We start from the raw sequence: 26,988 nt of genomic DNA on the forward strand, positions 1-26,988 counted from the left end.
AGGTACTTCGAATTCAGCTACATTATTAATGTAGCTGAATTTGCGTACCTTAGTCCGAAGTGGGGACTTAGTGGGGACCAGGCCTCTGTTTGATGTCCTGCTCCAAAACCCATTGAAGCCAATGGAAACATTCCCATTGACTTCAGTGGCCTTTGGATCAGGACCTAAATGCCCAATTGTTTCCCCTAAGTATTAATAACAACAAATCATAGTCAAGATTATTCACACTCAGACACATACCTAGATATAATGAATGTAAACTCCAAATATATTCTGAATGATTTTAGAACTGCTCTCTAATTTCTTCAGAAATTTGCCAATTAGTAAATTACACGTTAATTATGTATTAAACACAGATAATGTATTCATTAGTCTCTTCTCCGTTTCCCTTTGTTTCTGGTTCTGTTTAATATCAGGATATGGTAAATTATTTAAAATTCATTAAGGAACTTGTCCAAAGCCCATTGAAGTCAATAGAGAGATTCCCATTGACTTCCAGCCTCATGACTCTAGATGAAGTCAGTGTGAGCTGCTGATATTCAGCACCTGTGAAAATTATGCTCTTAATTCTTTGAGCCATGTACTTCCTTATCGCCTACTCTGCATGAAGGATGCAGCTTCTTGCTTAAGAAGTAATGAGCAGTGCACAGTTAGTTTTAGTGCACTTATGATTATTTTTATGGTCTCTGCACTGTTAACGGTCATTTGGGAATATTGCTCAATCCCTATGTAAAAAGCTTGTTAAAATGCAAGTAAACATACATCTATGTGTAGTGATTAAGCCATATCCACAATCTTAATAGCTCAGGTACATGTTCTGATTAGTTTAAAATGATCAAGGCATCACCTGGGTAACAACATAGGAATATATAAAGCCTTATCAAGTTAATGAATTCTTTGGGCCTCCCTTCTTCCACGGGAATGGTCCAGCTATGCCTCCTATCTCTGAGCTACTCATAGAGATGTTCTCAGGCATCAGGGTAGCAACTCAGTAAATATTGTTTAATGCTTCATTTGGGTTGATTTTAATGGAAGGGACATATACACACCAGAGGGCAGAATTTCGTCCTTGATCTTGGACTAGAGATCCCTGAAGACCAGACAGCTGTGCACCCAAATACATGATTGTAGGATACACTTGCTCAGTGATGCAGATAGTCAACTAGCAGTATAAATTATTTTGTTTCAATACAGGATAATTTGATTTCAGCTTTTTATGACCCTTTAAGAGCAGTAAAGAGATTAAAATAAATTAAAAGAACAGTGTTTTGTTTTTAAAAAACCACAACAACCTCTGTTCTTTCTCCCTCTCAGCTAGAGGATTCATAGCTTCATATCTTCAGAGGCAGACTGGAATTTTAAGGTGCAGATTCTAGAATGAGCGCTCCATATGAGTAGACTATATAGGCACAGGATTCCACCCACAGGGCATCCTTTGCAGAATCTGGGCCTAAACGCTTACTGTACAGATTAAGCCAAAAAGGAAAAGCAAAATGTAAAGTAATTACCTAAGAGCCACAAACTTCTCTTAGCAGATCTGGAAGCAAAAAGTCAGTATTGTTCTCTCAGATTTATTCTGGTTTTGTTTTTGTTCCCCCCCCCCCCCCTCCTCTAGTGGCTTTCTTTTTAACAGTGCATCTTACCAAACATGAGTAAAGTTGATTTTTGATGTGAATTTAATTCCTGTTTTATAGCATTGAAAGCTATATTTGATGAGAAGAGCCTGTTCCCAAAAGAAATTTTGGATCGTGAACAAAAAACAAGGCAACTGTGTGAGCAAATGTGCAACGAAGGCAAGATGAAAAGAAATAAGAAGCAAGCAAAGATGAAAGAAAAATAAACCTTCCTGTTGTTACAAAGAAGGTAAGTGCAAAGAATGCCATATATAGAATGAAGCTGGCTTTGCCACAAACGGTTTAACAGAGTAAGCCCTACTTTTAGGGTCAAATTTTCCAGTATTTGCTTTGGGCCTGCTCCTTACATGGTATTTACAGGGCCTTTTCCTGCAACCAGGTACTCCGTATGAGTAACTTTACTCATGTAAGTCTCATTGAAGTAACAGGAGTCAATCAGAGCACTACATGCATGTTTATCTGCAGGACCAGCCTTTCGGAAAAAATCTGCCTGAAGTTACTGGCCATTCCACATGCAGAGGGTTGCTAATTTGGATAATTTTGCAGGCTTAATCCTGCAAACTGTTAAACATGTGATTTCCCCACTGAGTTCAATAGGACTATTCATGTGTGTAAATAAACTCATGTGCATAAGTATTTAAAGGGGTAGAACGCTAGATTTGACTGGTAGGAGGAACTCCAGGTTTTTTTCCTTATGAATTTCAAAACATGTTAGATCAGTGTTTCTCAAACTTGCGTAGGGAAAGCCCCTGGCGGGCCGGGCCGGTTTGTTTACCTGCCCCGTCCGCAGGTCCGGCCAATCGCAGCTCCCACTGGCCGCGGTTCGCTGCTCCAGGCCAATGGGAGCTGCTGGAAGCGGTGCAGGTCCAGGGACGTACTGGCCGCTACTTCCAGCAGCTCCCATTGGCCTGCAGCGGCGAACCACGGCCAGTGGGAGCCGCGATCGGCTGGACCTGCGGATGGGGCAGGTAAACAAACTGGCCCGGCCTGCCAGGGGCTTTCCCTACACAAGCGACGGCCCCAGTTTGAGAAACACTGTGTTAGATAAACTCATGGTAAGAGTGATTTAAAGCAAACAAAATGTGCTGTATAAGAACACTGCAGTGACATTAATAAATAGTCATATTATAATATAAAAACTAAAAAGACTTAAAAATACAACATATGTATAATTAACTCAATGTCTTCCTTTCAGAGCTGATTTTGATCACCTTGGCAACATGGAAATAAATGTCAGTGAACAATTGCACCAATAAGTCAAGCACAGGCGTACAAAACAATTAAACTACAGACCTTGAATGTGAAGAATAAATTTCAAGAATACTTTTATAGCTAGAAGAACTGTTACTCCTGTTTTTGAGTGTTTGTAAACTTTATTTTGTTCCTGAGTGTAAATTTATTTCTAAAGAGAAGCAGTGTGTTAAAAAATCCCATTTTTCTGACAGTTATTTACTTACTGTAGCAAGTAGTGCCTAAGATCAATTTAACTGTACTATAACATTGCCTACATGTTATTTGTACGGCATCATAAATGTGTATGGCGTTTTATAAAATATGAAAAAATTACCCGCAGCCATTTCACATATTCCACATTATTATTATTATGACTTGCTGTGTTTTTATGGTCGTGCTCACTATGTGCTTGGTGCTTTCCAAACACTGAAACATGATCTCTGCTCTGAGGAGCTTACAGTGTAAGGATAGACAAGTGCACGGAGGTTAGGGGAAAGGAAACGTGTGAAAGATATGCATTTTCCTGCAATATCCTTGGGAGACCTTATTGGTTTAAGTATCTTTGGGGTCCATTGTATTAATGACTGTATGAATGGTTTGTTTTATTGTGGGCTGGGATTGTATGTAACCCCTCGGGGGAGAGGGGATGTGATGTGAGACCTGGGTGTTCAAAGGACTATATTGAACAATGTACCACACAAGAATGCACTTTTGGGACAAAGTGTGTTAAGTGGTTTCCCTGGGGAATCTGTAGGGGGTGGTGAATGCAAATTCCCCACCTCCAATTACGCCGAAACTCAGCCCTTTGAAGCTGTGCCTTCAAGGATGGGCCATTGTCTGCTGATTACTTGTTACAAGAGATCAAGATCAAAGACCCAAGCTGTATAAAGGAAAGACAGAGCTATTCACTGTAGCTTTGAATCTGAGACAGTTATGAACTTGTAACCATGGGGGAAACCCAGTTGTGGGTTTTGAACCACTGATACCTATCAGAGAACTAGATTGGAGTTGGGGGGTAATCTCTGGTAAACTTTTTGTATGCGTGTAGGTTCTTTTATTGTTTCCATATGTTTTCTTTATAATGCTCACACCTTAAGAATAAATGTGCTTGCTTAGAAAGATCTGGTAACTTATTACTGTGGCAATTATACTGTTTTTAGCCTCTGGGGAGAAAGCAAAGTGCAGACGCTAGCTTGTTTAGGCAGTCTGGCTTGCTGAGAATAGTACAGTTTAGGTAGGGAGCTGTGCAGCCTGGGAAAACCACAATCAGGAGGGAGAGGGACATGGGTCTCTGAGGACCCTTGAGTGAGCGCCCTTAGTGGACCATGGAGGAGGAATATAGGCAACAGGCACAATATGCTCCTCACATACAGGTCATCTTAATTCACTCTCAGCACCATGGCAGGAGTCTTCAAGATGAATTTGGTTGTGGCAGGGCAAGGACACTGCAGATGAGCTTGAGTTGTACCATGCATGGGGGTCCATGTGGATGAAGGCATGGAGCTGGTTTCATGAAAAGCTGAAGGAAAAGTGAACAATGCTGAGAGCATTGGTAGAGCAGAGGGTACTGTCCCTGTCAACTGTGTGGTGCTGAGTAACATGAATTAACTTTATTCTGATCTCAGTTCCACTTTTATTTCAGAACTGACTAGCTTCAAGCAGAAGCCAAATTTTTTTTTTAAAAAGCATCTGCCATAGAAATGCTCCTTCTTGCCTTCTAGAAATGGAAGGCAACGCCCTCCCACCCTTGTCTCAAAGTCATGCGGCTCTGAGGTGCAAGCTGGGCAATATGCTATGTATACAATTCTTCCTCTAAAGCTTGTGCAGTTGTGGTGCTGTACTAAGGAAGCCTGGCTTTATAGAAATCATAAATATTGGCACTAAATGGTTTCTCAAACTTCTTAAAATTCTATTTCTGTAATACATACAGGCTATGTCAAATGTCTGACTGGGGTAGTATTTTATGAATTTTTATCAATTTTTTTTATTGGCATGAATTTGGGATGACTTGCGTAATGGGCCCATCCCATACTTGTGGCTGACTAAGGGTACATCTACACTGCAATTAGACACCCGTGGCAAGCCCACACCAGCAGACTTGGGCTAAGGGGCTGTTTAATTGTGGTGTAGACATTCGGGCTCGGGCTGCAGCCCTAGGTCTGGGACCCTCCACACGTGCAAAGTCCTAGAGTCTGGGCTCCAGCCTGAGCCTGAATGTCTACACTGCAGTTAAACATCCCCTTAGCCTGGACCCCAGAAGCTTAAGTCAGCTGGCATGGGCCAGCCGCAGGCTTTTAATTGCAGTGTAGACACACCCTAAAACCTCTACACCACACTGTCATGTATTCCTTATATCTATTATATAATGTCACAGTATTTTATCACTGCTTGTTGCACTAAACTGTTTAGGCTTAAATTGTGCCAGCCCTTATGAACTGTGTGTGTGAGGATGGAATAAGGAGCCTTCCCCCAATCATTGCCCCAGCACAATGGGGAATTCCAGGCAGAACCGCGCCTTTTGGAGGCAAGAGCCTCCCAATGCTCTGCACTATTCTACTACTGGTTGGGGCTAAACACATGTAACCCTTTGTCCCCTTTCCCCTCCCAGCTATGCTTAAAATATATACACCCACAATGTCTGATGTATTTGCAATTTGCAGGTGAAACCATGTGGAAAAAATAACCTTTATTTCTATCGGTCAATTCAGGAGCATAGTCCATAGTTCTGCTTCAAATGCAGACTCTCTCAAGGTAAAAGGATCAGAAGGGCACATTAGGACAGTGGTCACGTTTCTGAGTTATGCTGTCATCCCATTAAACTGAAAAACAGTTCTCTCCATTAATTTCTTACACCAGGCAAGACATCCCAATTAATATTGACACATTTTAGAAAGACAAATTTTCATAATAAACTTTGTGGCCACCTGTTATGGGTTTTGGTACATTAATCATGCTGCTTTTCATGATAAACATAGAATAGTGTCCTTGTCCTTGTTGCTCTTTATTTTTCATTTCAAGGCAAACCAGTTTTTAAGTATAGTGTTGCTGTGAAGGGTGGAGAGAGAGGTGAAACTGTTTTTCCAGGTAAGCATATGCATTAATTCTTTAAATTGCTTTTGGGAACAGGAAACACATTACTGGTTGCTATTAGCATAAAACAACTAAATATTTTGAATTATGTAGGTGTGTATTTTTATTATTGCCTAATCCAAATTCCTTTTAGCTATAGCTGTCTTAAGGTAGGACAGAGCAGTAAATATGGGCCTGATTCTTATTTCCATTGAAATCAATGGAAATGCTTTCGGTGACTTCAGCAGGAATGGGAGTGGGTAATTGTAACTGAATTCAAAATATAATTCTGCAATTTAACGTGTTAGGGCTTAAAGCCATTAAAGTCAATGGAAAACATCCAGTGATTTTCAGTGGACTTTGGATTATGAATTTAATGTAGCGCAGTTGAAATGGATAGTTAGGGGGTTAGGCTGAGATTGCTCAAAGCAGCGTAAGGGAGATCCCTTAGACTCCTTTGAAAATTCCAACCTCTAGTTTCCTAACATGATTCAGGCTTATACTCAATGCTGACGTCTAGAGGTATCCTCCCTCTGTCTGCCCTTGGTGCTTGCACAGCTGGAATTTAACAATTCCAACGTAACTCTTGAGCAGGAGAGATTCCATTGAATTTCGGGCTTCATGTGAGTTAATTTTAAGTTTTGTAATATCTGCTGTATTACGGTGCCAGAATTTAATTCATTGTTTAGTAAAATGTTTTTGTGATAAGACTTGAAGGGTGCTTTATAAAGCCACATCTATTCAAATTTACATTTGTATTATGAGGCTACATTTCTCAAGCAATATTTGATCTGGAATTCAAGAGTGACCCACACCAAAATCCTGGATTCAAACACACTTTTGGGTCTGAAAGCTCATCCCTGTTCTGAATTGTACAAATAGCCCCCTGTTATCTTAATACCCAGATCCAAACACCCTAAAATTAAAGGTGTTCGAAGTATAGATTCAGATTAATATTTTGCAGCTATAGACCATCTCCATTTGGAATAGTATATTCCACTCCAAATAAAATCAAGCACAGCATGGTATTTTTTACTATGTACAATTGTGGTAATACAGCTGTGTGTATATAATTGTTGCTAGCATCAGTTAAATGGATCAGTTACTTAACTGACTGCACAGAATAAAGGACATTCCTTTTCCCTTCCTATGACTTGTTAAAGGATAACTTCTAACTCTGGTCAACAGTGAACTTAATAGGGGAACATTTCATACATTATGCCAAAGTTGCACAGAATGATACTTGCAAACAATCTTTAAATATTCACGTTAACCTACTCTTATATAGGTTTTTGTTTAGCAAGATTAAACCTCTTTTCAGGTATAGCAGTTTACTTTAAGGGATGATTTACATAAGATTCTATTAGAGATCAAAGGTAACATTTCCTAGTGTTAACAAGTTTCTTTTATACTAGGTGTGTAATTTATGGGTGAGATAAAGAACTTGACCAGTAGAACTATGGAAAGGAGCTAGATGCTGTTTATCATAACTTCTCAGACAAGTGTGGTAGTGTGAAGTTAAATCACTATTCTGGTTTTTATAATGTGATTTCAGTTCCAATCATTCAGAGGGGAAAACACTGCAATAAACTGCTACAATGAGAAGTGCTTTATTTCAAAGCCTTCTCTTGATTACAGCTGGAATGTCCTTAACTTGCAGCCCCATCTCTAATCCGATGGCTGCTAGCACTACACAACTTGCAGTGGATCTCTACCAAGTTCTTCATTGTTCTCCTAAAGAGGAGAACATCATACACTCGCCGCTTGGTGTCGCTTTACTTCTTGGAACGGTGCAGTTGGGGGCAAAGGGAAAAGCACTTAATGAGATAACACAAGCTTTGAAACTGCAAGGAAATAAAGATGGTGAGTATTGCTTGATCTACTGTCATTTATGCTGTGTAATGATGGTGAAACACACAGGAGTGCTGGTTAGTGACTGGCATTTAGTACCTAGCTTATGTCACATGACATGACGGTCAGGATTTTGAATGATTATATCACTGTCACATGCCACTAGTTCCTTTTGCTAGATCTCATTCTCTTATCTTAAAATACAAATAAAATATCAATCTCAAACTAATGAAGCTAACTAGTAAAACAGAAATGGACATATCTAAGATGCAGGACAGGGTAGAGGACATTGGCCAGCAGCTACAATCTCTGATCCTCAGTTGCTTTCTGATCACATGGACATTTCTTGTTCTCAGAACAGGTTCTTCCAAAGCAGCTCAGTCACTGACATGGATACCATACCATGCCATCCTTACTTCTGCGGGCGGCGGTGCTGCCGGCAGAGCTGGGCTCCTGGCCAGCAGCCACCGCTCTCTGACTGCCCAGCTCTGAAGGCAGCGCCGCCACCAGTTGTAGCACAGAAGTAAGAGTGGCAATATCATGACCCCCTACAATAACCTTGAAACTCCTCCCCCCGCCCACTACTGCCTTTTGGGTCAGGATGCCTACAGTTAGAACACCATGAAATTTCAGATTTAAATATATGAAATCATGAAATTTGTGATTTTTAAAATCCTATGACCGTGAAATTGACCAAAATGGACCATGAATTTGATAGGGCCCAATACATTAAATATACAATATGTAGAGCACCTTTATCCATAAATCATCCCATTGAAGTCTTGAGACTACTTACGGAGTGCAGTGCTCCCAAATATGAGTTAAGAGTATCAGAATCTGGCCTAAGGGGTATAAAAAGTCAACTCCAGCCACTCACCCCTGGCCGCCACTTCCTTATTTATATTTAATATCATCTTAATGAAAAGTAATAGGAAAGTCATTACAAGTTTCAAAAATAACCCTACAGTAGGTAATTCTACAGTGAAAAAGACATACAAAAAATTGTTGGCTAAATGATTTTAAAATTTGTACATTTTGTACAAAAAACACTGCATTCTTAACAGCTAGAAGTAGAATTAATTGAAACCTGTGTTCAATTACAGGTTCCAGGAAATGTAGTAAGTCAATTTTAATTGCTTTGAATAGTTTTAATGCAATCTGTCCTAATAGAGATCATTGATCTGCAGATCAAATTCAATGTGCAAAGTTCATTTTTAACATTGCGTTGCAGCACTTTGTTTGGTACAATGGTCTTTTTCCACGGACTCCTAAGAATAATGACTTATCAAGGGACAGCTGGGCATTTATAGCATATTCATAGATCTTCAGTGCATGACATAAATCTATTCATTTAAGCAGATGAATATTAACCGTTTTTATTTTTTTAGAAAATATTTAAACAGACAAGTTACTTAGAAAATCAAGTCTCTGACCTCTGCCATGTGTCATGCTGCCAGTCACTGGTAGAAAGGGATGTTTCCAAAATGCCTATGCAATGCAATATGGCACTAACGGAAACTAATTAGAGTGGGTGATTACAACACTGAATGGATTTCATATCTCCGTGTTGTTATAAAGACGTGACACAACAGGAGAGGAATAGAATGAGCTGAGCCTGGGTCATAAGAGGGAAGATACACTGCAAGCTGCATTTTTACATGTATAAAATGACAGAGTTAAATGAATCCCAGAGACCAAAATTCAGCCCTGTTGTAATGAGTTACTTCAGTGGAGTTCCTTCAGGAATGCATTTGGCCTGGGAACTTTAAAGAGTCAAGTATGTAATCAATACATTGTGGATTTTAAAGTGTAACTACACTCGGTAGGGGTGCCCTCGTTATCCGCCCCCCGCAGTGTCTTTTAAGAAAGATAAGGTTAGCCTGAGCATGTGAAAGTGACTTCAAAAATCTTCTCTATCAGACATGTTACCAGTACTGAAAAGCATGCAGAGTCAGACACTTGGAATACTCAATTTATAGTATCTATTTAATTAGTGTACCAATGAGAGTCATTCACCCTGTCTTTAAATAGATTTAGTTCATGCTTTGCTCATTCAATATTATCCTTTGAAGGAGCATGTAGGTTAAAAGAGCCAGACTTTGCCATCCTTACTCATGCTGAGTAAAAAGAACAGGAGTACTTGTGGCACCTTAGAGACTAACAAATTTATTTGAGCATAAGCTTTCGTGGCTACAGCCCACTTCATCGGATGCATCCCACGAAAGCTTATGCTCAAATAAATTTGTTAGTCTCTAAGGTGCCACAAGTACTCCTGTTCTTTTGGCGGATACAGACTAACTTGGTTGCTACTCTGAAACCTGTCATGCTGGGTAGTACCTTATTCTAGGTATAATCCCACTGATTTCACTGGCCCTGCTTGTGGAGTAAGGTACACCCAGTGAGAGTAAGGAGGGGCATAATCTGTCTCTGTACTAAAGCTGGTGATGTGAATTAATCTTGTATGTGTAGGCTAATGCATGTTGTTCCTTATATAGAATATGTTTATACCTTTCACTCAAGAGGACCAGGAGAGAGAATGGTTTCAGTGGGGGGTGAAGGAGGTATGCATAGGAGAGTTTTGGGTGGGGGGGAGAGCAAAAAGAGTTCCTACTTCTCTCTCTCTCTCTATCCCCACCTCCCCAACAAGCAATGCTTGTCACTTTCAGAATCAAACTTTTTTTTTTTTTGGGGGGGGGGGGGGGGGGGGGAGGGTAGTATTTGCTGCCTTAGAGTTTTCCAGTCTTGAACCCTTTTGCTGTAGCTTACTTTCCTGCATCTGCAGGTGGCTTGTGCCACAAAAATATTTTTTTATGACATTGACAGGGATGTTGGAAGAAGCCTTAAAACCACTGACAGTTTTCAGGAATATCTAGTCACCTTACCAGTTACCTTTACAAGGTAGCTTGGGTAGAAAGGGCCTGTATTCTGGGGACAGGGTGGTGGTGGTGGTGGGTCTCTGAATCTTTTATTTTTTTCAAACTGTACATGTAGCATAAAGGAAACAATCAGAATATTGCAGCTCATTTACAAAAGCGGCCTTAGTTGTACTGCACCTGAGCTTCAGGGGATTAGAGAATGCATTTTGTATATGGAGAACGATGCTATTACACAGCTGTTTTATGTTCTTCAAATGAAGATGCTACTATTAACATTTATTTTCCTTAGGTGAAGAATTCTCTCTGCTCCAGACACTTTTCTCTGTCACCTCAGAAAAGAAAGAATTTACATTTAATCTTGCCAATGCCCTCTACCTTCAAGAAGGATTCATTGTAAAAGAACAGTATCTCCATAGCAACAAGGAATTTTTTCAGACTGCTATAAAACTGGTGAATTTCCAAGACACAAAAGCTTGCACAGAGGCCATAAGTACCTGGGTAGAAAACAAAACAGATGGTAAACTCTCTCTCTAGCTTTCATAAAATCTCTGTTTGCTAGTTAAGTTCCTCCTCTTTAATGCCCTAAAATATATAGAAAGGATTGGTGTTTGTATCATTGATCTGTGACAGATATGAAGGAAGAAGGAATCTGGAAGTTAGTGCCTTGTTTCCAATATAGCCCGTTATTAAGACTAGCAACTAGCCCTTAAAAAGAGAAAAATACCAGGCTGTTTGCTAGCTCTAATAATCTTCTTTTGATTCACAGCCATGTGAAGCATTTCTTCATACAATTATTTAGTATGGCATTTTTACACAGCTACAGGTTTGGGGGACACTGGAAATTATTACTCCTTGCCAAGTAGATGATTATTTAATTTGTTAGTAACAAGTGTTCCATTTCTCACGTTTACTGTAAATCATTAATACATGTTAGTAAAATCTAGTAATTTTCAGAACACTATACAGCTGCTAAATAAACTCTGATACTCCATGTAAATATAGAAGCTAGCAGCCAAAGCCCCATGTCCAATGTGAAACATTCAGCCTTAATTTTACAACAGGGTCCACAGAATTATGTAACTCTGGCTCTAAGCCCTCTCTGACCTTCCTTTGCCAATTAATATGGTATTCTGTGTGTTATTCAGTTTGATAACGTTCCATTTATTTGATGCTGCTCCTATATTTTAACTCTGATGTGCTGCACATTTTGTATTGATATTGAATAATTGAACCAAAGAAGTTGCCAGGGGAAAGTTGGAGGTTTTGGAAGCTGGGTATGGGACAAAAGGAGATTTTGGTATCCAGGAGTGGTAAGTGGTGGGGAAGCTACCATTATTCTGGAGTCACTTAGGGGTTTGGTACCAGGGAGAGGAGATAGTTCTTCCCCTTTCCCTTTCGGACAGGTGGAGAGCTGACTTTAAATTTGGAGGCAAAAGGCATTTGAATTGCTCATTCCTTACCAAAGCAATTATTGACACCAACTATGTGCCCCACTGTACTCATCCTAATATCTGCTGCTACATTCAACAACAATGGAGAAGCCCATTAGCTTGATGTTTCTGCTAAAATAACAAGCAATGAAATGGTTAATGTTGGCATTTAAATGATCCTCATGTCATTAACACCTCCTTTTAGATAATGTTGTCAGCAGGCTCAGATAGACACCCTTGCATCACTTAACCTTCATGTTATGAATTGAGTGTTTCTTTATAAGGGTTTCAGAGTAGCAGCCGTGTTAGTCTGTATCCGCAAAAAGAACAGGAGTACTTGTGGCACCTTACAGACAAACAAATTTATTTGAGCATAAGCTTTCGTGGCCTATAGCCCACTTCATCGGATGCATGAAGTGGGCTGTAGCCCATGAAAACTTATGCTCAAATAAACTTGTAAGTGGGCTGTAGCCCACGAAAGCTTATGCTCAAATAAATTTGTTTGTCTCTACGGTGCCACAAGTACTCCTGTTCTTTATAAGGGGAAGATGAAAGTTCATTGAAAAATAAATCCTCCATTCGGGTGCAGAGCAGTGTGACAATATCAATATAACCTGGAACTCTGCAGGAAAGTATTCTATTCCGTATTATACACAGCAGCAGCTCCAGGCACCAGCGCTCCAAGCGTGTGCCTGAGGTGGCAAGCCGCGAGGGGCGGCCTGCCGGTCCATTCGGCGGATTGCCTGCAGGAGGTCCGCTGGTCCCGCGGATTCAGCGGCGGGTACGCTGAAGCCACGGGACTGGCAGACCTCCCGCAGGCATGCCGCCGAATCCGCGGGACCGAGGACCTCCCGCAGGCATGCTGCCAAAGGCAGTCTGCCTGCCATGCTTGGGGCGGCAAAAAAGCTTGAGCCGCCCCTGATTATACACAAAAGCCTCCTAACATAATGAACATACTCTGGCTCCCATTTATGTCAATGGCAAAATCCCATCCACTTCACTGATACAAAAGTGTAATGACAAACTATTCTCTGATGTCAGAGTGCAATAGCCTTTTTTTCAGAGTGTTATCATAACAGGGAATCTTTAAAATCACAGCCTGCATATTACATGCACACTCATTTTAATTGCGTTTAAAATAGACTAGCTGGTATTTATAGTGTGTGAAAATTTTGCTCATGTCCTTTTTTTCCCCGATAGGCAAAATAAAAAATATCGTTTCAAGTGAAGAATTTGGTCCCCTCACTAGGCTTATTCTGGTGAACGCTATTTACTTCAAAGGAGACTGGAAGCAGAAGTTCAGACCAGAAGCTACCCATGAGATGGATTTTACTAAGAGAGATGGTTCTGTAACAAAGATACCAATGATGCATCTTCAGCTGAGAACAAAGTTTGGTAATGTAAAATATGCATGTCTGTGTGGTGACCATAAAATCATATATATTGTCTTAGTGGTTGCAGTTTGCTTATTGCAGTCCATGATTTTGTCTTTATTCTAGGTCATTTTTCTGACAATAATGTGAGCTACCAGGTGTTGGAATTACCTTACAAAGGGAAGGAGTTCAGCTTAGTTTTAACACTTCCTTCAGAAGATGTAACTATAGAAGAAGTAGAAAAATTAATTACAGCTCAGCTGATAAAAGACTGGTTTGCTGAAACACAAGAGGAAGACGTAGAAATAAGCCTCCCTAGGTATGTAATGTACTTCTCAGTATTTTGTTTTTTCATTATCCCTTCTCATCTTCCGTTTATGGAAGCATTAGGGATCAGATACAAAAATAGTCAAGAAAGCCTACTGACATGCCCTGATTCTGCTCCCACTTAAATCAATGAGAATTTTGTCATTTGTGTCAGTGAACACAGGATCAAATTGGACTTGATTTTCCACTACCTTATACCTTGTGTAGACCTTTACACCTGTTCCAAGTAAGTGTGAAATGTTATCAGATCAAAACTCTTCATTCACTTGCACAAGTGGTGGCATTTTATACCCACTTCACACTCTCTTTGTAAATGACACTGGCAAAATGAGAACCCAGGTTTCCTGGATGGCAGAGCAGTGTGAACATTGGCTTGGAAGTGAGCCCTCATATGGTTATTTTAGCCACCACTGATCTAAAAAGGTGCTTTATTTAACACTACATTGACAAATTAAAATTAAATTAAAGATTTGCACTATTTAATATCCACTGGTAAGTTTACCTGCTCTCAATGACATTTTACATCTTGAGTTTTCGACTATGTAATGCCTCGGTGTCTGGTTTCTTCATAATTTTAAGCGTTGTCTCCCTTGTTCAAAATAGTAATAGTAGTACTATGAAAGCCTTAGATAGTGCTTTTCATCCATATAGCTCAGAGCACTTTACAATCAGTGGGCAAGTAGCCTTTAACTACTTACTCACTTTATAGATTGTGAAACTGAGGTACAGAGAGGTTCAATGATTTGCCCAAGAGCACACAGAAAATCAGTGGCAGAACAGGGGCTATAATCTAGATTTAAAATCTTCCTGCCTCCTGATCTAACCATTAGGCTTGCTGCTTCCATTGATAATCATTTATTAACTGGGAAAATAGTGATAGTTATACAATGAGTCTCTTTTCTATACGCTCTACAGGTTTAAAATAGAACAGACAGTGAACTTACAAGAAACGCTGCGCTCCCTCAATGTAACAGAGATATTTAGTGGCGGCTGCGACCTTTCTGGAATAACAGGTGCAGTGATTAATAATTCTGATATTACAATTATGAAACTTTTATCTCTGTTTTAAGTTGTCATCACCATTTATAATAATGTACTTTAATCATGTACTTTTCGGTGTATATACTCAAGGCAAAACTGCACGTGCATGCGAGCACACATCCGTGCGCACACACAAACGCACAAGCAAATTTTTTCCCCACTCTTCATCAGAGAACAAGGGTGGCTTATTCTTAGATTCATGTTAAAATATGGGGAGCAAGTGAATTGTAATTTTGAATGTATAGAAGACCTAAGGTTTGAAGTTCATGGACTCCTAGTTTATGGAAAATATTACACACACACACACACACACACACACACACACACACACACACACACTGGACCCAAGATTGTTTAAGACCTAGATTTCTCAGATCCAAGTGTTCCGACAAGACCACTTTCCTTATATTACATAAAAAATATATGTGTGTATCTACAGACAAATGTATATGCTATATTTTCAATATACAGTACATCTCCCCTAGACTTTGCTTCTTTGTTTCTTCACCCTTTAACTCATCAAACATTAACGGGAGTGTGGGTAGTGGTGGAAATCTTGGATGTATTTTTTGAGGGTGGGAACTAGGAAATGAACATGGAAAGGTTCCTCTGATTTTAACACTTAAGCATTGTGCATGAGCCTTCATCTCTCAACATAAAATGTATTAATTTATATATTTCCCTTTCAGAATCATCTGACATACACATTTCCAAAGCCATCCAAAAAGTTTGTATTGAGGTCAATGAAGATGGCAGTGAAGCTGCAGCATCCTCAAGTAAGATTTGCTTTGCTTAGGAGGATAAATACTTATCACTCTGATGTATTCTGAACTTGATGTGAGTGGATCTTGAGTAAATGTTGGATGCAAATCATTGAGTGCACTTTTCACCCATGGTTTTTCCATTTCAAATTAAATTATTAAAATGCATGCAAGAGGCTTACATGTGTCTGGACTTCATTCCTCAACCCATAATCGGACATAAAAAAAAATCCAGCCTTTACTCACATATTTGGCTATAACTTGATATATTTTCTTCAGTATGCTGACAGTCAAAGGCACCTGTTCTCCCTTGGTGACTTCTACTTCAGCTGGGATCCAAAATAAATGATTTTTAAGGCAACGTTTACAAAATGAAAGGCTCAGCAGCTATTTTTATTCATGACTTTGTATCGATGCAGGTCATGCAAATCATTGCACTGATTTCTATTGTTGTTTTTGTTTTTTTTTAAACAGATTTTTGACACTGTACCTATTCTGGTGTCAAGTATCAGAGGGGGAGCCGTGTTAGTCTGGATCTGTAAAAAGCGACAAGGAGTCCTGTGGCACCTTATAGACTAACAGACGTTTTGGAGCATAAGCTTTCGTGGGTGAATACTCACTTCGTCAGATGCATGCCACTGACGAAGTGAGTATTCACCCATGAAAGCTTATGCTCCAATACGTCTGTTAGTCTATAAGGTGCCACAGGACTCTTTGTCGCTTTGTACCTATTCTGAATTTCAGTATGCTTTCCTTGTCCCTACCCCCCAAAGTAAGCACGCTTTTAAAATATGCATTCCTATGCATGAGTGCAACGGGGAGAGAGGAAGGACAAAAGGATCTAGTGCAGTGCAACTTGTGTAGTGAGAAGTCAGAATCTCATGTTTGCTCTTCTTTAATGCAAGGCATAGGGAATCATAGCACTGCCAGGGCCCCTGATCCCATAAAATGGATGTGAGGTTGGAGCTTGGCTATGTTGCCATCTCCCCACCCTCCTTCCACACCAGCAGAGAATTTCTGAGGCCAGCTTTTGGGTAGTTATATACATGCCACTCTGTGTGTCATATGGTGCTCTGCTCTGCACCCCACCAAATGCCCCTGGCAGCGTTTTAATTGAGTCTCCTTCATAGGCACAATGCCTCTGGCCATTATCACTGCTGCACCCCTCTAGTCCCTCGTGTTGGGTGGAGCAGTGACTGCTAAAGCCACTGTCAAAGCCTGTATTTTCATATTTGGTTTCCTCTGCAGGAATTGTTTTCTAAGTGTCATTTAGGTCCTAGACACACCATGGACTATTTCTTTTTAGGGGGGTTTTAATTTAATATATGTTTGATTTGAAATTTTAACACACACACACTAAAAACACGGCTAACAAAGTTAGGTAATAGCAAATTCTGCATTGTGTACCTTCATGGACCGTAATGCAATTACTCTTGCTGTTTGTGAATATATGTGAGAGGAGAATTAGGTGCATTGTGTCTCAACTCAGCACTTAGTGAAGAAGAATATTGGAAGCAATCCGCTTGCTAGCAGCTATTAAATGAATTCATAGCTCCCAGACACGCTACTTGAAAGTGTTCTCTATATTAAGTACTTAATAAATAATCCGTCCCTGGATCGAACAACACTAATTGAATTACATAGTGCATATGATATTTATAACACTATCTGCAGGAAGTCAGAGCTTGGTCCCACACCAAGTATACCATCTATTAGGGTTTTTTTGGTTCCTGTCTGCATTTTCTTTCCTCATAGTGTTCCTCCCAAGTGTTTCTTAGAGCCTAAATATCCCCTCTCAGTTTTTGCATTTACTACTTTCTGTATCAGAAGGATGACTGTTGTAATATTAGGTATTTTGGTGGCATGTCATTGACTGGGATATGCTCAGATATTACAGTGATGGAAGCATCTTAGTATCAAAGCACCTCAAAACCATTAACTACCCCCACCAAAATGCCCAGTGTTGTGACAACCAGCCCTCTTATTAAGGCCTGTTGAAGATGGTTCCTTCTGAGCTCATCAATGTCACTCTCAAAGTGCCTAAGGAGTGATAAAAGGCCCTGTTCTGCAAAGGCTGAGTGCTCTGTCTTCTCAATTTTCCCAGCTGCTGCTGACCCAGGAGCAAGGGATTTGAATTCTGCTCCCTCACATAGTAACAAGTAAGCCCTAGACTGCTGGGCCCAGCCTGTTGGCACTGTATTTGTATTACATTGCGTGAAAAAGTTCAGCTTGTCTTTCTGATAATGTCTGCTCTAGCTTTTAGGACTGGCAAAATTCCATATTGTCCATGGGCTGCTCATGAAGCCCTTTGTAATGGAGATGATTTACTTTATCTAGCAAGGATGTTAATATGAAACAGAAGATAAACTGATTTTATTTTAATGACAGAGTCTTGCAGTATCATATCTTAATTCTTAGCCAGCCCATTTTCAGTTGTAAACCATTGTTCTTGAGCACATATATCACTGCTTAAATGGGCCATTTTAAGCTTTCAGTTTGACAGATGCCTGCTAGGAAGGTAATAACTATATTTAAAACAGAATATAGTTACAATATTCCATTCAGATGAGTTTTAAAATGAAATGCCACATCTTGAGCTGAAGAAGTTAAAGTCTCAAGATATCTTCAGCAGGTTATTATCTTAATAGTTTGTGCTAAGTCCTCAAAGAAAATGTCATATTACAAAGCAGCTGTATAACAGACGAGTGATTTGTTCTTGTAATTGTGCAGTTGTCTTTATGATTTGTAACTAAAGAAAAAAGCCAGTAAAAATACATTTGTCATCTGGTAATCAAGAACAGCAGTTCATCCACTGTGTGTGACTCAGAGTGAAAGGCATTTTACATAGATGCATCACTTCTCCTTACTGCACCATATACTAGACACCTGACATAATGGGACAGTAGTCTGATCTGTTATAGCAAATTCTCTTTTGTAAGAATGACTGACTGATATTTCTAATCTGTGATGTAGAAATCCAGTCCATCCTCCATGGCCACAGAAGGCCTCTGGTACCAGAATGGGTGTGGTTCCTTTATGCTAGGGGGAGGTGACTGGCTGTATGGTGCAGAGCCTAGCTTTGCTTATGCTCCCTACACATTGGATCATCCAATCCCCTGGACATTAGAAAATAACAAAGCTGTTTCAGTCACTGGCTTCAGGTAGCGTCGTCCCCCCGCTCCCACTGCCGCACACAGGGTGGCTTCTTAGCAGCATCCTTGGCTTGAGGAGGGAAGATGCCTTCTTTACCCCAAAGGCAGTCCTCCAGCACCTGAACCTTCTGGTTAGGCTTTGTGCTGGGCTAAGGATTGATCCCTAACAGAAAATCTATTACTTTGTGTTTGTAGGCACGCATATGGCAGCAATCATGAGTATGTCACATAACCAGTTTGTGGCTAACCGCCCATTCCTATTTATCCTGAAACATAATCCAACAGGTAAGGTTATTGCGTTTACACTCCCTCTCTTTGGATTTTTCAGAGGGGTACGTGTCAGATGGCACTAACCCAAAATGTGGCTTTTGGGGGGAAAATATGGAAGATAATAAAATTAAGAAAAAAATGTTCTTGTTTGTATTTAAACATTCCTGTGCAGTGTCTGCAACCCAAACAGGACAGCACATTGTACTAGTGCAGGGGAACAAGGAAGTGAAATGGACTATGAAACTTCTAATTACAAATAAAAGTGAAACTGATTAGTCTGACTATTAGAGAGACAAGGTGGGTGAGGTAATATCTTTTATTGGACCAACTTCTGCTGGTGAGAGGGCCAAGCTTTTTGTGTAAGCTCGAAAGAGTCTCTCTCTTACCAACAGAAGTTGGTTCAATAAAAGATATTACCTCACCTATATTGTATTTCTAATATCCTAGGACCAACACAGCTACAACAACACTGCATAGTCTGACCATTATCTAAGATAAGTGAAATGCAAAAAGAAAAACATAAACAGCATAAACAGTAAAAAGAAAACGATCTTTGTAAAGTTCTTTTGATTTTAACAATCTAAAGTACTATTAATAAAAAAATTAGGAAAGCTGTTGGTTTGAATTTGTGTCTCTTTAACCAGGTATGTAAATTTCACATATATTCACATTGAGACCATTCTCTGTCTTCATTTTATCTTCTCACATACGTGTTTCAATCTTCAGGCCTGTCAGCCTGATGTGGTTTGTTTAATCTATTAATCCAGACCCCACACCAGTTGAAAATTCTACAGAATTTCCGCTTTCTTTACCTGTTCTCTGCCCTGTTCCCCCTCCCACATGAGAATCAATAATTCTAACCTCTGGTTGTAAAGAGAACCTTCCTAATGTGAATGAAAGCAGTGTTGTCTTCCTGCATTGACAGACAAAAGAAACAGGTCAGATTCGCTCCTAAATTACATTACTGTACATCTGGAATAATTTCACTGCCGTAGTACTGCCAACCTCAAGAAATCAAAAATGATGTTAGTACTCCCAAAATCATGAGATTTAAAAAAAATAATCAAATCCTGTTTTCTAGTTTGTCTTTTGACTTTTTAACTCACCTCTAATCTTCTGCCACCGTGTGTGGGATAATTACAGGTTGAAAAGTCAACTTTTAATGCACACAAAACTGCATGACTCTCCCTGGCTGCTCGCTTATCGTCACCTCAACCTTAAGACAGGAAAACTGCCATCCCTTTTCTCTAATTATCTTGACTCCCTCCCCCTAGCTTGTTTCCTTTCAATAAAGGAAGAGGTTGATGGTATGTAGTTTGGGAACCACTGATCTAATTCATGCACCATGGTTTGCACTCACACATAGAACACACATTACTTCCTAGGATTGATGAGTTACAGATATACAGAAAGAACTTTAAACTTTTAGCAATCATTGCTATAAGTGATAATGGCACAGTAAAAACAATATGGAATCGGTTTAGCTTTTTCCTTGAAGCAACACTTCCCCAACTTCCCTCTCACTCTCTTCTCTGCCCAAAACTGGGCACTACTCTCCCTACTCAGGATTTCCCCTCACCACTCCTCCCTTCTGCTCAGGGGCGGCTCTATGCACCAGCAAAGCAAGCACGTTCTTGGGGCAGCCCATTTGCAGGGGCGGCAGGGATCCAGCATGGGAGCTGAGAACCAACAGGGGGCCCTGGGAGCTGTAGTTCCTTGGTTAGCTCCCTGCCTATAGAGCCAGCCCTGGAGCAGGGAAAGAACTACATTTCCCAGCATTCCCTTGGCCACTACCAAGAGGAAAGAGGGGGAGGGAGTAAGGTAGCTGAGACCTCATGCTGCAGCTTGCTATGAATGGAGAGCTGCACTCTGAAGGGTAGGGATACCATATGTTAACATTCAAAAAACAGGACACTCCACGGGGAGGGAGGGTAGCCCCACCCTGCCACCATCCACCCCCTCCGACTGCCCCCCACAGAAACCCCAACCCATCCAACCCCCCCGCTGCACCCTGTCCCCTGATCACCTCCCCTCCCGGGACCCCTGCCTCTGACTGCCTCCCAGGACCCCACCCCCAATCTAAGCCCCACTGGTCCTTGTACCCAACTGCCCCCTCCTGAGACAGCCCCAACTTCCCCTCTAGGACCCCACCCCCTACCTGTCCTCTGACAAATCCCCGGGACTCCCATGCCTACCAACTGCTGCCTGTCCTCTGACTGCCCCCCCAACCCCTGACCCATCTAACCCCACTTCTCCCTGCCCCTAACTGCCCCCCCGAACCTCCACCCCATCCAACCCCCCATCCCCCTTACTGTGCCACTCAGACCAGCATGTCTGGCTCCGCGCAGCTTGGGGCAGCAAAAAACCTAGAGCCGGCCCTGCTTCTGCTCCCCTTATTCTGCCAATCCACCTTCCTAGCTTCAATCTCTCTGAAAACAGTGGGTGATGGAAGCCAATTTTATTCAGGGCAGCTTCCTTTCCACATGCAGATAGGCTGTAGGGAAATGACAGCCATCTTGCTAGCTTCAGCTCCATTGACAGATAGAAAAACACCCAATGTCACAATAAGATGGAGAGATGTAGCACGGTTGTCCATTCAGCCAGCAGGTCTACTTGTCAGGGCCTGTTGCTTTAGTCCCTTTCAGTTCAATGTGCCAGGGACAGGGTTCAGATGGCTCAGCTTTCTTATCAGTAACCCCCTAGTCCTGCCTGTCCCAAGGCTAGGCATAGGTGACTCTCTGGTGGGTAGGGGTCCAAGGCTCTCTCACTCCTCCAGGTTCTAGCCAAGTGTGACAGCACAGGCTGAACTATGCTTTGCCCACTTCCTGTTCACCTTCCTGTGGGCCACTTCTTACCCCACCTGATGTCTCAGTTTGGGGTGTGGCTGTTGTTTGATTACAGTCCTTTGCTCCAAACCCCGAGTCTCAGGGCTGACGCATACAGGCAACCCTTTGGTGCCCTACACATGGTTCTCCCTGCCTCTTGGGTGATGTCTCAAAGAAGTGGGAGAGACTCATTGCAAGACGTCCTCTGTAAGAGCTCCTCCTTCTCCTCCTGGAAATGATTTCTCTCCTCTCCTCTGCCTGGGTTGCTGGAGCTCTTTTTATACTGCTCATTTCCCCAGACAAATGCTTGGCAGTGCCTGAGGGGCAGCGCTTTCCTAATCCAGTACTACTCCAGCCTTTCCCCTGCCTCCACCTTAGTGAGGGATTTGTAAGACCCATCACACGAGAGCTGACAATACTGCTGATGTCAATTAACAGCAGCATAACTGAGAGCAGAATTTGCCCTAATATGGCCAAATGGTATGCCATTCACCTCACTAGGATATTACCTGTCAAGTCTGATGACTAATAAATATCAACATTAACTATTTAACTGCGGATCACTTCAGCAGAAATATTCACTTAGCATGTATAGATATTGTGGTTGGATGTAGGCGGGGATCAATATAGGAGGACTGGACAAAGGCAGGTGGCCTTCCACTTCATACACATCAATTTTAAAAGTACACTGCTATAAGCAGTGGAGTATGTAGTGCTTTCATTTCTTTTCCTGTCTTTTAAAGCTTGTCCTCTGAGCTCTGTACCAAGAATAGGGGCTCAGAGAACGGATACTGTTGGGTTCTGTGTCCAGACAGAATAAAGAGCTGAATTTATGGTAGTCCTAAACATGGTTTTCATTCTCCACCTCCTCCCCCAATCAAGTGGTGCTGAATGCAACATTTAACTTTGCTAACGAAAATATTAGTTACTACCTAAGTACATATTTTTCTCTCAGTCACTTTGCAAAACTTCTAGTGACATACCATTGGGACATCTACTGTGTGGCTTGAGAGCAGCATATTGTCCTAGTTTTGTAGCCCTGACCTACGCATATTAATTAAAAAAAAAAAAGGAATTCAGCCATTTCCACAGAATGAGTTTGGAACCCCTATTCTAATGATTTTGGAGGCAAGTTTGTTCATTGAGGCTAATACAGTTATTTAAAAGTTGGGCATGACAGAATTCATAAGTATCTTTTAGATAAGCTTTATATCTAAAACTCTTGTTTTGAAGTTATGTGAAATCAGTTTTCTCTTAAGAATGTTTTATTTTTAAATAGTAATAGACTCCATAATCCTATAGGCATAGGTCCCAGCAGAAGTTTTAGGTCAGCTTCTTGCATTAATATTTTAGCTTTAGCTCTTCTCAAATGATTTTTTTTTGAGTTTTTCCTTTCTAGTGCTCATCATAAATGATTCTGCTAAAGTGAGATTCTTTAAACCCCTTCCAAATAAACAGAAATAGAACACTTATTTTCCAGAAATATTCAAAGCTAAGACCATGTGTTCATCCCCCCCACGCATAGGATTCAGTTGAGTGATAGCAGTTTTTATTTTAACCTTTAGGTAGTGCAAATTCCTTAGCACAAATACATTTCATAAACTACATGAACCAAAGGAACTAAAGGAGCATGTGGCATTGATGCAATGGGAAATCATCCCATTCAAAATAAACATGTTTGATTCCTTTATTTCATTACCACATGGCAGCAGTTATTGGTTATTTTGTATTACAGAGCCATATGATGGCAATCAGCACACAAAAGTGTGTGTGTGGGGGGGGGAATACCAGGGGAAAATTCCTTTTTTTTTTTTTAGCTATAACTTTTAACAATCAGTGTTTAATGAAAATCTCTACTGTTTTATGATCTGTTCTGAAATTAAAATGTCAAAACTAAGATACTCTTTTAAATTAGGGATTAAGATGAATGACAACTCATTTATAGAAGATGGTAATGGCTGCCATAAAAGAGGAAAAATTACTGTTATTTTTAACAATTACACAATCAGTACTTTTTGTTATAGCACCTTTGGAAAGGAGTTTCAGGAAATCTGTCATAATGATAGGCATTTGAAGACCAATATAGGCCTGATACATCCTATTTAGGTCAGGCATGAATGGGCCAAGTTCTATAAAACAGTGTGATTATTGTGGAATATTTGGATCAATTCCCTGTCTTCTGATGAAAACACCCCCTTTCCTGGAGGCTGCTATACTGCCCCTCCCACATACGACTTGTCTGAACACTCATCCTGGAGAGAGGATGAGCGAGAGAATAAATCACATATGACAGAGGTTAATTATGTCACTTAATGCTTTAAAGAGGGGTGTTCAGATATTACAGTGATGTGGAGTGATAGGAGTATAACAGTAGCCATCACAGTTAGTGGGCACCAGTCCCAGTCATGTAACAGGAGTATTAACCTCCTGTAATTCTGAACCATGTCAGATGGCAGCAAATTGGGTTCAATCTTTTCCCAGTACACACAGCACTGGTAAAAATGCTCCAGGATTCCCAGAAATAGTGAAAACCAGGGACTGCTGGGAGAGGAATTTGAATATTTCCATTTAAAAACAAAATTAGATAAGCTCAAATGTGCAAAATAAATAAATAAATAAAATAAAAGACCCAACCTTTTATCAACTTGAGAGAGTAATTCTAGATGGATGGCCAACAGGAAGAGCCATGGCTCTAGTGAAGATAAAAAACCTATTGGGACCAGGAGAATAAATTGCTGTGTGAGATAAGATTCTGGATAAAGAACGTTGTACCAATATACTGCATAGCATGGGGACAAAAATGCTAAATACCCACACTGCCTAACTGAAGAGATGTCCTTTTCTGGCCTTATATGATATAACTTATCATCCAAGATAAGTTATTCAAGTTGGAAATCTTCAGTGAATTCACATGCCAAAGAACCAGTGAAGCTACATGAGATTTTTGATAGCCTCCAGGATCATGGTGGACAAAAATCTCTTCTAATTAAATGGGAAAGATGACCTCTTACTAATGGACTACTATCTAAGTTTTTTTAAAAGTTTGAGCACACAGCACACTGCATAATAATTTAATAATGCTCTATAAATGTCAAGGAAGCAGGGTCTGCCATGGATGAGAACCAAAGCCTTTTGAGTAGCCTCTGAGGAGGGGATGTAGAGGCAGCTCTGTGAAAGGATTCTAATAAAGACTTCCTCTCCCAGAGCCAGACTTCCATTTTGAATCTTACACTATTCCTTAGTAGTGAATTCACTGCAAAAAGAGACTTTCAATAGGGGAGAAAATGGGATTTTACTATGTATAATACTAGAGTCAAACTGAAATGGCCTTTGGCAACAGCAGGAAGTCACAAAGAGGTCATACCATAAAGGGATTAGTTCCTGAGGCAAAGTAAAGTCTTTAATAATGGTAAACTATTCCGGGCGGTGGAGAGGGGGACTAAAATTCCCTAGGGTTGGTAGTCTGAGTTAATGGAGCTGTCAGCAAGTAACAGGGAGAGATTTGAGGCACAATAAGGCATACATTGTAAAATGTGACACAGAGTCCTGTGGCACCTTATAGACTAACACGGCTACCCCTCCTATCATTGTAAAATGTTTGACCCATGAGTAAGGACAAGATTTTGTCACCAAGGTTATGAAAATCATGGCTTCCATGACTTTCTGAGGCCTCAGTGACATTTTCTGCTTCAGCCTCATGCCCTGGGGCAGCAGGGGCCCCGCGGCTCCCAGCTGCCGGCCCCAGAGCTCTGAGTTGTCACAGATGGTGGGAACCCTAGAGCTCTGAGTCGCCAACCCTGAGCTGCTGTGGGCGGCAGGGGCCTGGAGCTCCTGGCAATTAGCCCCCCCCACCCCGCCTTATTTTTAGTAAAAGTCACGGACAGGTCACGGGCTTCCGTGAATTTTTGTTTAATGCCCACGACCTGTCCGTGACTTTTACTAAAAATAACCATGACAAAATCTTAACCTTGCCCATGGGTTAGCCCAGAAGAAACTCTTTACACCAAAGTTGTAATATTTCTTTCTAACTGCCTAACGTAACTTACTGTGTTGATCTAATTAATGCAAAACTACAGTGACTTATTGATACCAAGAACTTGACATATACTGAAGTATTGTTAAGATTTGTGTTTGCAGTCCATAAACTTTCAGTTAGAAGAAGAACAATAGTTAAGATTACCCTAAACAGTATATCTACTCATGCAAAACCTACCTGCTGCACCAGATCTAGTCAGGATCCACCTTTCTATCAAGTTTTGCAATGATGATGTTTTTTAAAAGAGAGATTGTTCAACAATAAAAGCTAAGACTACTGTGGATAAACTTCTATCAGAGCTCAAATACGAAGATTTCCTATTAAAAACTTCTGAAGAGAAACAAACCAAAAACTTTGCAGAGAACTCAAAAGGCACAAAAAAATAAAACAGTGAAATTTCATACTGATTGGTCACCTACTTTTAGAGAAAAAATAGGAAGTTCTGCTGTATTTTAGGCCCTTTTATAATGTAACCTTAAATATGGAGTCTCTACTACAAGTGTCCATAATAAAAATCTCTGGTACAGAGGAAAAAAAGCAATCACTGTTACATGCTTTCTTTGCATATACAGTATGGTGTATGATACAAAATACTGTATTGTAAGTACTCCAAGCCGTACAATTGTAGCTTAGATATAAATGAAATTTTATATGTTTAGCATAGGATTTTTCCTTCATACAAATAATAAGGGCTGGCAGGGGCAGTTTGGCCAGATAGGGGAATAGAATTTAATGTTGTTTGTGTCATTACATTTAACTCTGACATATTTTCTATTGACAAGGAAAAGTAGGAACAGATGAAAAAAGTTATGTTCTTATTCTTAATAATTGTTACTGAAATCCACAGAACTGCTTACCAGTAAACATATGTAATACTCTTTTAATTTCTAGGTTCAATTGTGTTTATGGGAAGGCTGGCAAATCCTGACATTCAAAACACAAGGAGAAGAGATATGGAGTCACTATAATCATAATAAAGACAGAAAAATGTAATGTTCTAAAATTAGTCTGATCGCTATTACAGCCAAACTTGCTGTTTTTCCTTTTCATTCTTTCAATGTTAGAGCATGAAGGAGTTTGAAATTTCAGAATAAAAATGTTATTTGCTTA

The 26,988-nt window shown here is 40.4% G+C and overlaps 2 protein-coding genes across 6 annotated transcripts in view; both read left to right on the forward strand.

Moving 5' to 3' along the window:
- WDR49 (WD repeat domain 49) overlaps positions 1–11,185 on the forward strand; it is an 81,514-nt gene extending 70,329 nt beyond the window's left edge. For 2 of the 3 annotated variants that reach the window (XM_065557825.1, XM_065557824.1), the window contains exons 18-19: positions 1,695–1,863; positions 2,830–3,206. In XM_065557825.1, coding sequence (XP_065413897.1) covers positions 1,695–1,840 — 146 coding nt within the window. In that variant the 3' untranslated portion in view covers positions 1,841–1,863; positions 2,830–3,206. Of the gene's footprint in view, positions 1–1,694; positions 1,864–2,829; positions 6,560–10,952 lie in introns of those variants that run through there. The other variant, XM_065557823.1, reaches the window with a different exon arrangement.
- Positions 6,439–26,988, forward strand: SERPINI2 (serpin family I member 2). Of its 3 annotated transcripts, none has more exons than XM_065557827.1 (9): positions 6,439–6,559; positions 7,575–7,799; positions 10,953–11,180; positions 13,294–13,488; positions 13,593–13,785; positions 14,709–14,806; positions 15,524–15,610; positions 18,943–19,032; positions 26,770–26,988. In XM_065557827.1, exons 2-9 carry the CDS (start codon positions 7,580–7,582, stop codon positions 26,844–26,846), a joined length of 1,188 nt encoding a protein of 395 aa, XP_065413899.1. In that variant the 5' UTR covers positions 6,439–6,559; positions 7,575–7,579; the 3' UTR covers positions 26,847–26,988. The 3 variants fall into 3 exon arrangements, with proteins under 3 accessions (XP_065413899.1, XP_005299269.1, XP_023958336.1); XM_005299212.5 differs by having other exon boundaries at positions 6,441–6,559; positions 7,492–7,799; XM_024102568.3 differs by having other exon boundaries at positions 6,451–6,559; positions 7,597–7,799.

This window comes from Chrysemys picta, chromosome 9, assembly GCF_011386835.1.
Source record: "Chrysemys picta bellii isolate R12L10 chromosome 9, ASM1138683v2, whole genome shotgun sequence".
NCBI lineage: Eukaryota > Metazoa > Chordata > Testudines > Emydidae > Chrysemys > Chrysemys picta.

Excerpts from the sequence above, each read along its gene's own strand:
- SERPINI2 (XM_005299212.5), top strand. The coding sequence starts at position 7,535 with ATGAGAAGTGCTTTATTTCAAAGCCTTCTCTTGATTACAGCTGGAATG. Across the intron at positions 13,489-13,592 it reads TCAGCTGAGAACAAAGTTTG|GTCATTTTTCTGACAATAAT; the intron begins GTAATGTAAAAT and ends TCTTTATTCTAG. Across the intron at positions 19,033-26,769 it reads CCTGAAACATAATCCAACAG|GTTCAATTGTGTTTATGGGA; the intron begins GTAAGGTTATTG and ends TTTAATTTCTAG.